The sequence below is a fragment of the Fomitiporia mediterranea genome (assembly GCF_000271605.1).
Source record: "Fomitiporia mediterranea MF3/22 unplaced genomic scaffold FOMMEscaffold_1, whole genome shotgun sequence".
Taxonomy (NCBI): domain Eukaryota; kingdom Fungi; phylum Basidiomycota; class Agaricomycetes; order Hymenochaetales; family Hymenochaetaceae; genus Fomitiporia; species Fomitiporia mediterranea.
Window position 1 is genome coordinate 9,117,119 of NW_006760386.1, and position 16,025 is coordinate 9,133,143.

General features: G+C 47.2%; 5 protein-coding genes across 5 annotated transcripts; 4 read left to right on the forward strand and 1 right to left on the reverse strand.

Moving 5' to 3' along the window:
- Positions 1–221: 221 nt before the first annotated feature.
- On the forward strand, positions 222–692 carry FOMMEDRAFT_25569 (uncharacterized protein; the record flags this gene model as incomplete). Its single annotated transcript, XM_007262430.1, has 1 exon — positions 222–692. The coding sequence occupies one exon, from the start codon at positions 222–224 to the stop codon at positions 690–692; it is 471 nt and encodes a 156-aa protein (XP_007262492.1).
- Positions 693–1,230: 538 nt separating this feature from the next.
- FOMMEDRAFT_72329 (Ribokinase-like protein) lies at positions 1,231–2,723 on the reverse strand (the record flags this gene model as incomplete). Its single annotated transcript, XM_007262431.1, has 6 exons — positions 1,231–1,984; positions 2,058–2,166; positions 2,222–2,314; positions 2,367–2,471; positions 2,529–2,562; positions 2,622–2,723. 6 exons carry the CDS (start codon positions 2,721–2,723, stop codon positions 1,231–1,233), a joined length of 1,197 nt encoding a protein of 398 aa, XP_007262493.1.
- Positions 2,724–3,151: 428 nt separating this feature from the next.
- On the forward strand, positions 3,152–8,903 carry FOMMEDRAFT_138304 (uncharacterized protein). The gene is made up of 6 exons (XM_007262432.1): positions 3,152–3,193; positions 3,252–3,641; positions 3,690–3,829; positions 3,881–7,889; positions 7,944–8,142; positions 8,202–8,903. The coding sequence occupies exons 1-6, from the start codon at positions 3,174–3,176 to the stop codon at positions 8,757–8,759; spliced, it is 5,316 nt and encodes a 1,771-aa protein (XP_007262494.1). The 5' UTR covers positions 3,152–3,173; the 3' UTR covers positions 8,760–8,903.
- A 220-nt stretch (positions 8,904–9,123) lies between these two features.
- FOMMEDRAFT_144379 (uncharacterized protein) lies at positions 9,124–12,349 on the forward strand. The gene is made up of 4 exons (XM_007262433.1): positions 9,124–9,287; positions 9,348–9,481; positions 9,533–10,005; positions 10,059–12,349. Exons 1-4 carry the CDS (start codon positions 9,239–9,241, stop codon positions 12,130–12,132), a joined length of 2,730 nt encoding a protein of 909 aa, XP_007262495.1. The 5' UTR covers positions 9,124–9,238; the 3' UTR covers positions 12,133–12,349.
- A 1,876-nt stretch (positions 12,350–14,225) lies between these two features.
- FOMMEDRAFT_25573 (uncharacterized protein) lies at positions 14,226–15,104 on the forward strand (the record flags this gene model as incomplete). Its single annotated transcript, XM_007262434.1, has 1 exon — positions 14,226–15,104. One exon carries the CDS (start codon positions 14,226–14,228, stop codon positions 15,102–15,104), a length of 879 nt encoding a protein of 292 aa, XP_007262496.1.
- Between the last annotated feature and the right edge of the window lie 921 nt (positions 15,105–16,025).

Genomic DNA, 16,025 nt, shown 5'->3' on the forward strand with positions numbered 1-16,025 from the left:
CTTCCGGAAATAGATTAATCTACGTTTGAAATGCAAAATATGTGCGTCATACCATCACATTGCTTGACATTTCCATTATGCAATGTTAGACAATATCAATACAAAGGGGTGGAAGGACTGGATTGTAATTGGACTTGTTATTGTGTCGACAAGTTCCCGATACAAACTCTGCTAGGCTGCCTTGAAAGTAAACAAGTCCTCAAACTTGCATATATTATAAAATGAACGGGAATTGGAGGATTGGTTTACAGTCGCACCTTGATCTGAGTACGTTGACTTTGACGGAAGAGCAAGATTCCTATGACCAAACTTCTTCAAATCCCACGAAGAGAGAGGGAAGTCATCTTGAGGCTAGGCGCAAGAGGGACAACGGTGAAGTAAACATTGCCGCGAATAACGCAGTGGAAAATAAAAGGCGTGGTAGTTCAACATACCAGCCGAGCCCAGATGATCCGCACCCAGAACAATCCCAGCCTTTTAGAAGGAAGTCAAGGTCGTCAACGTCAGGATCAGGAAGTAGAGTCGGTTTCGTCGCAAATGTGACCATGATCGAAAGTGGCAACAAGGTCAAGAGGGGTGTGATTCACACTGAAGATAACAAAAAGCCCAAGTCTAAAGGGGTGTTCAGAAGAAAAGAAGACGAAGAGTATCGTGCAGCTAAAGAGGGCAGACCCATATATCCAGGAGAATGATAAAGCTTAGAGTTGCAGAGATATGGAGACTGTATCCGAGTCTCCTATTGCTGTGAATGAAAGTTGATGCGGTTTATTGTTGTGGGAGGGTGTAAGAGCAGGAGACTTTGCGCGACACGAACAGAAATGCATGCATTGTGTGAGCAAACTGTTAGATAAGTATTGCAAGAATTGAAAAATACGCATGAACCGACAGACACGACCTTTTCTTGAGAGATTCGAATGGTTGAGATTGGTAATTGACTAAGAATCCCGAACAGCCGTAAACGTCCTTGAGTGATATTAATGAGTGTTGTAATTCTGCTAACAGGGATTCTCCTTATAAAGAAGTTATGAGTACTGGATACTGTTCAGAAGCCACACCCAGTTACATAACAGCAGTAAACGAATACGGCGTATCCTGTTTTATGTCGCACTCCGTACACAACTGCATTAGTCCGACATAGTCCAAGTTACAGAGTATCCGTCTATACCCTTTCCTATACGCAATTCAGCGATTACTGATAGAATAGCTCTCCATTCATTGACGATCTAGTATCTATGGCGTTGAAATAGAAGCCTGTGTCCAAAATCCGCTCCAGGGACGCATCTCATGAAGCTGCAGGGTACGGATATCCCCTGTGTCTGGCATGGAGATCGGTACGGAACGTAGTAGATCTTGGCCTTGTATAAGTCGTAGTTCCCGTGTCCGCATGCGCCTCACAAGGCGTTCTGGATCCGTGCGGTCGCGCTCCTCGTCCGTGGCGTCGTCTGTCCGTGAGAAATTTGCGGTTGTGGAAACTTGCTCGTCGGTGAGTTTAAGCAAGGCGAATGTTTTGGATAAAGCAAGCGATGTAGCAATTGATAGAGGCGTATGAGGAGCATCGTTGACCTGTTTCGTTGGAAAAGTAGAAGATTGTACAGAACCCGAGTCAGAAGTTCGGTTTGGATTAAAGTGTGCAAGGACTAGCGCGGAAAAGAGGTCACCAACACCCGAGAAATATCCCGGGATGCATGGAACAGTGTGAGCATGGACCGTTGACAGATTAGCGTTATGCAGGGACGCGTCGTGGTCTATCGAAACGTTACTTGAAGAAAGGCTGGAAGATGAAATGCAAAGGAGATGAGAACCATCCTCCGCAAGTCCATTCATGGCCGACTCGGAAAGCAGCTGCGAAGGAAGAGCTAAGCGTAGGAAACCATGTAATGGTATCGAGCTCATGACAACATGCGGAACGAGATATTTGTTGTGTAGAAGCGTAAGAGCAGTCCGGAGTGATGACATGTCCTTTATCGGTACATTCGTCAGAGTCCTAGGGATTCGTCAAAGCAACATCAGCAAGGCACCACATTGAATGCCGAAGCAGCACATCTCTCTGTACTTACTCTACTTCGAACCAATTGGGAGTGATAATTGTTGCTTGCGGTAAGAGCTCTCTATAAATTGGTATAACATCCGGGGCCACATACAATCTACCGGAGTCCCCTAATACAGCTTAAGCGACAGTCAGCATGCAATGCACTTTGGAGCTCTCAATCTAATAGCTTACGATCCAAAAGATAGATAATCTCGGGATTTCTAGCCTTCAACTTCTTCACGAGTTTTGCGACGACCGAAAGAGTCTCCGCACCGGGTATGTAACCTATTAGTCCGTGTAAAAAAATTACGGGATTTGCTAAACGCAGTTTGTCTACCTGTAAGCAACCTCTGCTGGGTGAGTAAGTCATTGGCATCCATCGTGTCAAATATAGTTGTGAGGTCCTGGGCGCTTGCCTTTGGCCCGCCAAATCTGCCATAGCCTGAGAAGATCAGCTTTGTTCGTGGAAGGAAAAATAACTAAAAGTTTGCGTTCTCACCACTGTGGTTTGAAAAATTGACTGTATTTACTACCTGTGAAGCTCATGAATGATCGACCTTGGCATAGAAATATTGATGAAGAGGAGGCTAACATCTACATCATATCCCAGGCACTGTAATGGAAACACAGCTGCCTTCCCGCCGACATAGCCATATGCTACGTGGGATTGAATGCTCAATACACGCCTGTTCATTCCGCTTGGATCAAGAAAGGATGGCGCAATTTTGGTGCGAAAAGTTGAAGAAAGAGGAGAACTCTAATAATAAAAATATTTACCTGCCAGGTCCTGCCTGACTCAACGCGGTACTTTGTCATCCTCGTGTTACATCATAGTAATTTACTTTTCTGGATCCATGAAGCGCCATATTCGATGACTGACAAAATGTGTATATACATATACTTATATCGGTGAATGGAGACAGCAATAGACTTCGCTTGAAAAGATTACAAGTCAAGAAAGCAACTGCAACACATTCTTAGGCGAAGTCGGTAAATTACGAAGGATACTTTGAATTATGAATACAAATACGGGATAGGCACGCGGTGCACGTGCCTCGGGACCTCCGCCACGATGAAAGTGACGTTGGTCTCTTCAAGCTTGTTGAGTGCCCGCAGCATTCTGCTTTCACCAAGGCCGGCCTGAATGACTTCGGACGGACACAAGTATGTTCTCTATCAACTTTGGTTTCAGAGTTCTCTCTTATTCATACTCACTACTTAGGCTTCAAGATGCATGGGCTAATTCACTGAAGGACGCGCTAACTACTTTCCGGACGCATTTAACTTCTGCCCAAAGCTCGGCCTGGAAACGTGTCCCTCTTCCTCTACGAAAGAACTCATCTGGTAGTGTTAAGGGGAAGTCTCCTCGTCCGGATGCCAGAGATGTCTGTGTTCACCGTAGGACGACGAAGGCTGGCGATGTGTATCGAGTCATTCTTGAATTTCCAGCCACTGACGATACAATCGATCTTGAAGTATGGAAGGCCGTCCTTGTCACTCCTGAATTACGCGGAGAATGGGATCCGGCAGTGGAGTCTGCTCAGGTTCTCGAAATGTTTGATCCGTCGACTCGAATAGTAAAGACGAACTTCACTCTTGGGTGGCCCGCAAAGTGAGTATACACATTGACAGGGCGGAGAGCAGTTCTCATTTCTTTCAGTCCGCGGGATGCCGTGTTAATTTCGCGAACTTTCTACGATGCTACAACGCTCGTCGATGTATCCACGTCTCTACCACGTTCTGCTGACGAACCATCGTACTTGAGACCGTCTCCTCCATACGTTCGCTCGCGAGTTGACTGTCAGTGCTTTTCAATTTGTGATCTATGATTTTCTCTCACCATGATGTCAGTATTTGCTTGGTGTATTCAGATCCTGTCTCCGGAAGGTCGGGCCAAGCGTGTACGAATGACTTGCTTTTGGCAACACGACCTTAGAACGGTCTGGAACATAGGGGCTCCTGTCAACGTACCGCAGCAGCTGTCTACCATGACTATCGGCTTGCTGGATGCCATGAAATCCAAGAAGGAGAGGATACCAGTCTTATCTTCATATGGACTCGGCGTGGCTATCGGTCGAATAATATTCGATATCGGCAGGGCAGCATTAACTATCGACTATGAAATCCTTCCAGAAGATCATGACACTGTTCAAGACAAGGCCCTGGTAAATGGATTGGACGATCTATATACTCTTAGACAACAACGGCGGTTGCAGCGCAGTTTGGAGGTTTTATTACCTTCCCGTGATGGCTGGGATATACGTATCGCGACTCGAGCATCCTCCGAAGCTGTTGCACAGCTCCCATGGTCTGCCAATACAATCAAATGGGGTTCCTCCAAAGTCTCATTCCAGATCCAGCATGCGCCCCTGCTTGACGATCACTCAGTACTCAAAGTGAAGCTTATTATGGAATTCTCTGCAGCGCTCAAAGGTGTGCGAATAAACGGTCTGCCCAAAGGACTCGAAGAACGTATAGACCACGAGCTTGAGTCTTTCGCTACAGCTACGGAGCTTTTCCAAGACGCGTCAAGTGCAGCGGCCTTCAGTGTCGGTACAGCAAATAGTTCCGCAGCAACCGCGGCAAGTGAGGCGTCGAGTGACTCGTCCGTGCAGAGACCACCTTTCCTACGTACTGATTCAAATACTGGTGCTATTCCCCGTGGACCGGCATTTGACAAAAGCATACTTGCAAGAGTACGCAGAAATTACATCTATTTTTCTTCGTTGCTACAAGAACCGGAAGCAAAGTGGAAGAGGAATTCTGACATACGCGGCGTTTCAGTGACACAGCTTGATTCAATAGACCCGACACTTGTCGTTTATAAAGCCGAAGCAACTTTCGTTGGAATTGGGCTTTGGGATCTTTATAGCACAATTGTTACCCCGGGCACGCGTGCGCAATGGGATCGTCAATATGATGATGCGACAATGCTTGAAGACGTTAATGAGTTAACAGAACTTTGGCACTACAAGACAAAGCCCGCATGGCCTGTGACCGGACGTGACTGTGTTTTGCTTAAGACAGTGTATAAATCGCCGACGACGGTCCATGTTTTCTCTTTCTCCATTGATGACCAACGGCTGTTCCCAGCAATTCCCCCAGTAGATCCAGGGACGATCAGAACGCAGGTGGACCTCCAAGGGTGGGCCATCGAGTCATTAAGCCCCACTACGACGCAGTTAACCTTACTGGAGCAGAGCGATCCGAAGGGATGGGCGGGCAAAGCAACTGTCCCTCAACAGATGGTTGCGAATGTAGCAGGTGTCGGCGAATTCGCCATCAAATGTGGTGGACCACCGGTTGTGACGCGTTTAAGCGGTGCTCGGTCCATAAATCAGCGATATGACCACGATCGCGCAATCTTTCGTGTAGAGTATGAGCCCGCGGCCGACCGGCGACCAAATTCGACACAAGAAAGCACGTCACGACCCCTTCATACACGACAAAACTCAGTCGATTGCGTGCAAATGCTGGCTACAGGCGCCAGCGTAACTGCTGAACAAGCTGAAGAAGAATCCTCGTCCACATCTATAGAGTGCGAGTTACGATGTGATGTTGATACATGGGCATCTTCCCTTGACATCGTGATTGATCCTCCTCCCCAATCAATATTATGTCTTCGACGACATCGTCTTTCGGCTGGTGGCGGTGGACTCTGGTTATCGGTTGGACATGATATTTCATTCAACAGCGAGGAACGCTTGCAGGTCATTATACGACGTGCACCTTTAACGGCAGCCAAAGAGAGAGGTGTGGTCATGGTGAACGGGAAACGTATAAATGTCGACGTTGAAGAATTACCTGAAGCAGAGGTGAAATCCCTCACGAAGCAGAAGCGTGTTAAACCTGCCAGAGTTCCTCTTGACCAGCCCCCTGTAATGGGTGTCATACGCAGACGTCGAGCAGAACTGGACGATGGCGACTCCAATGGTACCAGTACCGATTCGGGAAGAACTAAGCGGCGCTCGGGAATGAGCGCCATCACATCGACTGTTCCAAAAGTCCCGAGTCCACTTTCGACGTTTTTCACAACTGCGTTGGAGCAGGTAACGAACACCACTCAGCAAGCGGTCGCCGTCTTTGTACCTCCAGCGATTTCATCGACGGATGTGACGTTCCCTGCTACTAAAAGGCCAGTTCACTTTGCTCTCGACGCTCTTGCATTTGCTCAGGCGTATCATCATGGGGCATATCGAGACAATTGGACAACAGTCACTGATAACGGCATCCTCGTGCAGCGAAGGCCGTCACCTAACATCTCGCCTGCTGTACCTGTACATCGAGGTGAGAAAGTCATTGAAGGCGTCACTGCCGATGAAGTCGCTTCCGTTGTCTTTAGCTACGATTGCCGTAGGCAGTGGGATGACCGGTTTGACTCGGTATTCGTTCTCGAAGAGTACGGGGCAGATTGCCATACCTCGTTCTTAGTATCGAAAACGGGGTTTCCGTTTAGAGATCGTGGTATGCTACTTGCATCACTTGTAGCACGCGAGAAGAAACATACTACTCTAGCAATTCCCACATCAAACTCGGAACAAGTGCAAACCCCGGCTGGCATCTCCAATGCGATTTACTGCATTTCTGCATCTTTTAACCCTACGTCCACCGCTTCCTTCTCGCCGACAAAATATAACGTCCATACTCTGCCGGTCGGTCGTATCTACATTGATGCTTGGATCCTAGAGACTCTTGATCCATATACGTCCGAGAATTATGCAATTCCGTCAACAAAATGCATGCGGCTTGTAGCGGCCGATTTTGCTGGTTCGGTCCCCGTTGCATTCAACTCGATGATTAATGCATCGCTTCCTCGTGCGATACTAGCTGTAGATGCATACATGAAGACATTTACTCCATTTCCCGAGATGCGTTTGCCATCAGCATATTTCTGCTTAACAGGGACCGAGATCGATATAGAGGGCAGGACATGGAGATTCAAGCCCGGAAATATGGGACCTATATTGCTGAGTAGCAAGCTTGATGTACCAAACAAGATTTTCAGAGCGAATTTACTGGTGACCTTTGATGGGCAGGCTTCAGAATCGGAGAGGGCCCTCCCTTCTGACGGCAAGGAAGCAGAACCTTCGCAAGTGACACCAAGATCCGATCATGATGGTATTTCATCACGCCCAGGTTCTCCTGATATACTGCGCCGTCGGCGAAGGGAAAGTACAAGCCCGTTAAGTCCGTCTCGTCGCCATAGGAAGAGCATGTCCGCCGATATGGACGTTACTCCCAATTCCGCGAGGGTGCGGTCTCACTCCCGGGAGCCGATGAGAACATCGTCATCGACATTTTCCATTGGACGAGATCAGAAAACGCGAGGACCAATGGATTATGTCGTCGCGGAAATCATCATAGACATGCGAACGCATCCTGAAGGTTATGAAGTACAGTTTACATCCCGAATGGAGCGCAATGGAAACTCTCCGAGTCCTATCCAATTTACTCACATTGATGAAGGGAGTAACGATGCTTCCAGCACGTTGCCTATCGCGCACAACGTGATTGTCATACCACCATCGCCTCTTTACACAGCAAATACAGGTGTAGATACGCCTGTGCGACACCTCTTGCGTCTGACGCTTCCGACATCGCAGTTTGAGTTACCGACAGTCGAAGATCCTTTGACCGGAGAAATGCGCAGTGCTCCACCTAAGCCGCAGTGGTATGTGGATCTCGAGAGCAGAGACAAATATGCTTTAGTACAAGTAGCTGTGCGACCTTTACCGACTGACAAGAGGAAGAAGGGCAAGAAGCTGGTACTTATTGACGGAGCGTTTGTGTCACCCACCAGTGAAAGGGATATTAATAAAGGCGCCATTTTGGAAGAATCGGGTGTCGGTATTCTTTCAAGGTTAGCTTTTTTTCGTAATTGAAACGGCTGATGGCTGACTCGTTCGTGTTACAGTTCGCAGATTCAGGACGGCGAAGATTGCTTGACTCTACCGATGCGACTCTCATCTCCTTTAGTCGTTAACGACTTGCTCCTCGGTGAAAGTCAAGCGGAGACCCGGCCGCATACCATCCCCTCGACGACCGATTCCCAGAGCGACAACCAAAGCGGTGATAGCGAAATGGGGGGAACGGAAGAGCATGGACCGTTCAATGTAAGTGTCTCGACTGTTTCCCGTATTTCTTATTGTTCTTTAACATAATATGTTTGAAGACGTCAAGGCAAGCAACTCCTACTGAAGAACAGAAAGTCACACGACCAGCCGAGGAAAAACGCGGACTGTTTAGCCTTATTAGCTCCTATCAGGCGTCTCTTCCTTTGCTCGGACGTTCAAGGCCCACGGGGACATATTCCAATCAAGATGCGCGGAAGACATCTGCTCCCAATACATCTCAAGTAGAGCCAGAGGATTTACAATCAAGTTCTCGTCCGGAACTGGTACCTCTGCCTGGGTCCAGTTCCAATAGAGCAGCTTCGTCTGCTTTAGCCGTTGTTCAATCAGCAAGAGTGCCACGCTTTTCAATATCGGCTCTTATCGCGTCGATGTTAATTGCCTTTCTTCTGGGTTCGCTATTACGCTCCTTGCTTTCGCCAGCAGACTTCATCTATGTCGTCACCGATCTGGGTGATGTCCCGGGTGGCGTGACGCGCGGCCCGAACGGGGGGCTCGGTACCGTCGAGCCTGGATGGCGGGAAATCAAGAGACTTGTGGAATTGAAGTACATCGTTGGCGGATGGGATTTCCAAATAGCGGTAGTACGGAGGCACTAGGACATAGCGGAATATTTTAACCTCTGTACCTGCTAATCGTGTTCTGAGATTTACAGCATCCTTTTCGGCATACTTTCTTACCCACACACAGGCATTTGTACCAGTGTATTCGTTCCGTCCATCGCATTGTATTGTATGTATATTTCTTAATTGACGTGATAATAGTTGTGACCGTTGTTTCATGTGCACAAGAAATGGAATAATTCATTCGGTTAAATGGGCGTGCGAAATGTTGTCTGAATGTGCTGGTGCGCTTGCAATCGCTTTCTTGCCGCCCAGCCGGCCGCTGCACTTCCTTCATTTACTCTCTTTTCCCTTCATTCCACTCCCTCTCACGTCTGTGTCCCTCGTCGCCGCCTCTCTTCCATATATCTGTTAATGCCCAACGTCCTTGGCCACTTATAGCCATCAGTTCACGTTCCCTTCAAGCACACAATCTATTCTATTTTTGGCAAGACGCGCTCGAGCTTATACATTGAATGGCCCAAGCTTTGTACACCCAGCACCCCTTGGACGAATATCTCAAAGGTACGCGCAGGACTCTCGCAGTAGGCGCTGGTCCTGACTCTTATATCTCCGTATTTTTAGAGTCCGGAGATAGACGCGAGCGCCTTCCCGGTGCATTCCTGGATGCGTCGGACGAGGAGCCTGAGGCCAGTCTGACAGCGGACGAATGTGCTGAGCTCACGCTTCCTGTTTCTTCGCTGACAGACTTGCTTGAGGTACGTAAATGCAGTGGACGTACGGGCTTACTTGACTCAACTTGACCGCAGGTCATACAACAGTGGGCAACCGTTTTTCGACACATCTTCCTTTCCACAAGTGACGACTTTGCTGAACGATTCAAATATGACCTAATCTCTTCCAACTTGCTTTCGTCTTCCGTATCTCCTTCGCCAGTCTCTACGCATTCTCAACCTGCATTTCCTGCTCGTGATCAACGTCTACCCGGCGATCTGAAAACTCCACAGCAGGACACTGTGGAGAAAACAGATCAAGACCTGAAGCCGCTTTCAAGCGCCTTCGTTCTTCTGGGACTAGTTGCACTCTTGAAGCACCATCGACTAACTGCTTTTCTGGCACTATTGACATCCGTCTCCTTCGCTAAGGCTCCGGGTATCGGGTCGTCGAAAAGTAGTTACATCCCACAGATGTTTGAGGCACTAGATAGTTTGAAAACAGCTGGGGCTGCTTGGGACCTCGCAGTCAACGACGCCATTACCATGGTTGAAGCAGAGGAGCGCAGGTGAGATTCTTCTTGTCGGAATCATTTAACACCGTGTCTGATCAGTTGTGCAGTACGTACTACTCTCCATCCCCTTCGGCCTCACCTCCGGCTTCATCGGCACTCCGTGTTGCGCTTCACTCAACCTTGCTTACAACGCAACAGCAATGTGACAACGTTCGGCCGCTTTTGGCGGCTTTGGCGTCGCCCATGGAACTGTCGCAATTGTCTGAGATGTATGGTCCGCCTGATCCTTCAAAACCGTCATATACTCTCCAAGCTCGAAACTCACCGCCTCGACATAAACACAGTTCTTTGTCCGAGAACAACATCTCTCGTCTTTCGCCGCGCTCACCTTCGGCCTCGGAGGAAAAACGTCAAACATGGAACGGATCCAATATTACAATTTTGGGTCGTAATGCTGCAACAACATCCACAATTCGGAGGAAGGACCGAAGATCATCTGATTTGTCAACATTTTCAGCTTTACAAGATTCTCCATTCCCTTCACCATTGACACCGCCTAGGTCTCCATCTCTTGCCCAGGTCCTGGAAGATGATGAAGAGGAAAATCAAGGCAAAGATAACTCGCGTCTCGGAGGTCTATCACGCGAAGACAGCCTTCCGCAAGACCATTTTGGGACTGCAGCTCTTTACCTACGTCGAAGACGTCGGGCAAGTGGTGCGGAGGTTCTGGGTTTGCCGAGTGCGCGCTCTGTACCATCGCTACGTGATTCCGTTCATCGTTCCTCACCATCAGTCTCGTCTCAGCGTTTTACATCATTATCGTCTGTGCGTCATCCGTTTTCGCTCAGCGCGCTGCACCACGTCCTTCAAGGTGCCCTCGCCTCCCGACGATATTCTTGTGCGCATCTTCTTGCTCTTCGTTTCACCGAGGACTCGGAGGACGAATCATATTGGGAGAATGTACGGAGTGTCACTGCTTTGTTAATATCCACACTTGAAGATGCAACCGCAAGACTAAACGTGGCGCTCGCTGAGGCTGATAATTTAAAAAGGCAAGAGGCTCAGCCAACGCCAGAAAGCAGTCCAGACAGTAGTCCTGCTACAGCGCCAAACGAGGAGCTGCATGCTTCGCGACCTCCCAGTATCCATGCCACAGGTCCTCTGACATCTCCATCACACCACTCCAAACCCTCCGCACTTCTGAATCTTCCGAATTCATCGACAAACGATATTGACTGTTTCGCACCTGTACCAAGTGCTGTGGCTCGTTTCGCTTCCCACGTAGATGCCTTATCATCGTCTCTAGGTGACGCGAGGGGTCATCTGATAGAGAGTGTGGAAGAGTTGCGCGATGTACAAAATGTTGGATTGCCTCAATCATCCGAGAGGACGACTCATAAGGCTTCGGAGGAATCTGTCATGCAATCGTATGAGAGACTACGAAGGGAGCTCGGATTTGCACTTCGTGAATGTGAACGAGGGAGGGCTGCACTCCTCGACATATTCGAATCTCCGCGCTTGCGAAGTCTCACACTCGGCGAGGAGGACGAGACAGACGTTGTCGCCGGCGAATCTCCGTTTAGCCGCTCACGACTCCACCCGCTTAGTAGCAGTTCAAAAGACTCGAATGATAAAACTGACACGGATATACTCACTCCGGATGAGGGTAGTCCCGTTATTCCGATACTTTCGTCGCTGGATGACGCGAGCAACGAACGAGATGTTGACGATGCCTCCCAACATCTTTTACTGTCTACGTCAACGACCCATCTTCCTCCTCCTGGCCTCGAACAGATCTTTGAGAGCGAGTCGACCCCTTTCACATCGTTCAACCGAGAACGCTCAAAAATGTCTCGGGAAGAACGAATACGGCTTATGAAAGCTAAACGGGAGAGCATGAACGGCCGTGGACTTGCTGCTCAGTTAGACGATGAGGACGATATCGGGAAACCCGCCAGGCGTGGAAGCTGGGGTCCTGGTACAGAAGTTGTCGAAGAACTGAAGGACGTTATTTGGAAAGTAGGCGAACGTCGACGAAAAATGGCAGAGGAATCACGCGCACCCTCTGCAACAATAGGACCAACATCGACAACAACTATACCCTCCGCACCAGAACTTCATAATAATAATATCTCACCGGATGGATCGAATGATTACGATACAAGCCTATGTACATCATAGGTTGTGAAGACAGATGCTTTTTCTATTTCTATGTTTTTTCTTTCCTTCTTTTGCTGTTCTACTGCTCCTCTTTCGTTTTGGCTTCCTGCTTTTCTGCTTTCTGCTTTGTCTTATGGTTAAGTAATGTTTTTTCGCTCTGCTTAATGGTCACACTCGTTTGCTACTCTCGTAGAGTTATGAATACAGGTATAGCACTTTTATATATAGTTAATTATTTTGTCGTCCGCTTGGTCTTGCGTACGAAGCGTGATGTATTACCTGCATTTGGGAGTAATATAATAACTTTACGAAATGTTTGTTAGTAGTAGGCAAGTTTGTTGCTTAGAGAAACGGATTACTCTTACAATGTAAAAGTACATCTTATCGTAATACCAAGGTAACCCCATTGTTGAACGCCTCACTTGACTGAGGAAACCACAAGAGGCCTTAGTTTCTGGGATTATCGAAACTCAATCTAGACTTTATGCCGAACTAAATGATGCCACATCTTTGCAACTGAGCTACATAAGTGAAGATTTAAACGGTTCTGGATCCTTGCCTGCAAATCGCCATCTAATCATGTAGCTGCTGCTTGTAATAAATGCCTTCAGCGTGCAAATTAAAAATTTAAGTATAAACTACGTGTTTCACGGGTCGATCTCAATCTGAGTCGGGCTCCTTCAGGCGGCTGAGAATCAAATGACAGAGTTTAGACCTAGTTGGTCTCAATTGCATCTAGATCAGTACTTGGACGTGAAATTAGGCAGGACCACATAGTGTCATTTGTGAAGACGCCACGGCCTTCATCCCGTTCTACTATTATTAGCCACAAATTAGATCTCAACAATACATTTGCTTGTGCCTCTAGTGCAAGTTTGCAACTGAGTTGTAGATATCTGCTCGAGAGCTTTATCGACTGCACACCTGGTACATCCGAATGGACTAGACTGACTAAGTTTGCAGGAGCCAATTGACACAGCACAAGGACGGGAAAAGTGTATAAATTCAGGAAACAAGTAAAAGCCACCCAGCATACGACCGACATGAGTGAAGGTAGGCAAACAGTCGCTACTAGCTGTGGCGGGGCTGGAGATAATGGAGATAACGCAGGTAAAGATTATCTTATCCAAAGTCCGGGCGCGGAAAGCTCACTTTGTTGTACTTTCGTGCACTGCTATAGGGGATAATAATGACCGGCACTCCCAGCGTGACAGCCGACCTCATAGAAGGAGCAGACAAAGTGACGACGACCAGTCAACGGAAAATCAAGGCACAGAGAACAGCCATCACAATGTGGATAAGACGGGTAAGAGGGAACCCAAGGCTCGTTAATCCTGAACTCTGTTGTCCTGAACCCTTGTCGGGCGGTGGAAAGAGTCCAAGCACATGTAACTGTATACAGATGATGTATTTCATGATGTATGATCTTCCGCAAGGTCAGAGGAGTCACACGGACTGAAACAGGAATCAATATTGGGGGACGCCAGTGGCACCCCACAGATCAAGAATGCCATTGTATTATTAGACAATATTAATGTGCAAACACCACACTTTCAGTGGGGTGAGATGAAACAGGCTTGACAATGCAAGCAGGTATTCTAGCGTAACGTGGCCAATAGCCTAAGTATTGCTCTCCAAGAGAAAGTACTGCCCCCCACATGCTGGGTGTTAACGAAGCAGGAGAGATAGAAGATTTGCATGCACGTCGGAGAGAAGTTCCTGAGTTTACCAGTATCAGCTCTCCTAGATCGTTTTGAGCAACGTGAAAAGCAAAAGAATGTGCACGAAGTCGAAATCGATGCAACCAGAGGGCTATATGACGAGGCAGTTTGTATTCCGTGAATTGAGAAGTTCTTCGTGAGTCGCAGTAAGTTCTGGACGAAGTTTATGTTGTGAGGCACAGACGCGATATGGCATAAAGGAAGGGACGTTAGGGCCGGTAGTATTGGTCATGACTGCTACTTCGAGTGATGTATTTGAATTATGATTGAACAGGAGTTCGCCAGGATCACTTGACCAAAGCAGCACAGCAAGTTCTAATTCAACGAAGGATAAAACCATGTCTTCTATCCCCTTTAATTGCTTACCGTCACCTTTGCATGCTGTGAGCTTGTATGGCGACTCTGCCTGACTCTGGATCTGGATCATGCACCAGCAGTCCATTCCAAGTAACTTATCCATTCGACAAGAAATCCAATGCCAATGGGACTCACGCAGACTTGGTTCTTCGCTCCGCGGACGGAGTTGATTTCCGTGTGATGAAGGACGTTCTCGCTGTGGCGTCGCCCGTGTTCCAGGATATGACTACTTTGGCGAGACCACTTGCAATAGGCACCAAATGCAGTACTAGTCCTTCTACTACTGACGATCAGTACTCTGAGGAGGGACTCCCGATTGTCGTCATGTACGAGTCCAATGCGGTCGTACTTGACACAATGTTAAGGATTTTGTATCCTGTCGTTCCGCCGAAATTGGATTCGTACGATGTGCTTGATGGTTTATTACGTGCTGCACAGAAGTATGACATGGCGTTGGTCTTACACGTTGTAGAAGAATCGTTTCGTCGACTTGTGGATGAGAACGACGGACAACGGGCCATGGAGGTTTATATCCTCGCTTGGGAGTACCAACTCGAAGAGATTCTCCGCCTTGTACTAGACGCGTTCCTAAGGTATCCCTTCAACCAGTCGTACTTCTCTGGTCTCGAAAAAGCCCCAGCAAGCGCCTTATTCCGACTATTCGACTACCGTCAAAAAGTCTCCAACAAAGTCGACTTACTCTTCTCACCCTTAAAATCGCCAACTGACCTACCTCAACCACTACGCTGTATCCTACGAGAGATTGAATGCTCAACAAAGAACATCAAACCCACCGAAGGGTGCGGGTCCAACGAGAATGGTTATTACATCGACAACAGATACTGCAAACCTATACAAATGAATACAGAACTATACAAGAAACGAGTGCGTCCGTTCGTGATGGATAGGAATTAAATTGAAATCAAATATTACGTAAGGTTGGGAAAACATAAACTCAACCAACCTGTCACATCAGTCACGGCACAGCCACATACTCCTTTTGGAAGGACCCTACGGCAAAAATTTCTAGGTCAGAAAAAATTGACTTTGTTTTATTAGCTCTAGCAAGTTCAAAACTTATTCAGATACAATTATTAATGTCTAAAGTTAGTTTTTAAACAGTTATATAGTGTTTGTTCAACTTTCTAAGTGTTTGGAAAAAATTACTTTAAAAAATGCTGACAAATGTATTATTATTATTAATATTACGTAACTTTCGGTATTATATAAGCGGCAAAAATCTGGGTCGAAAATTTTTAAGTAGTGCTCAAACTCATTAAAATGCAATTTTAGACCATTTTAACAAAAAAAGTTTTCTTAGGAAATAAAAAAATGTGTACTTAATATTTTTGAAAAATAAAAACATACATTTGTAGCTACAGATGTCCTCTACAATTCTATGTTGCCCAAATATTCATTTGAGGTTATTTGAGGAAGTTATTTCGTCCATCATTGTATGGCCCAAAAGAGGCTAGTACTGCCGCCTCACAGTTGGTTGAGTTTATATTTTCCCAACCTTAGAAATTGTCGCGCTCCGAATGGCGTGGATCAAGGTGAAAGAAAATCCGAAAAGGTCACTAGGGATGGTCAAAGGTAACCTACAAATCAAGCAAGTCAGTTCGATAGGCTCAAGCACATATTCATCTATCCACAATTAAGTAAACACCTCATCAGCCAATTTCCGCATTTCCTGCCTAATATTCTTCTCTAGCTCGTTCAACTGCCGAAACACATTCTTCCTACACTCCGAACAACACTTCCACGACGTAGCCGATTCCGCAATAAGCCCAATATTCATCACCCTATCCCCTAACGGCGCCTTTTGCACTTCACTAC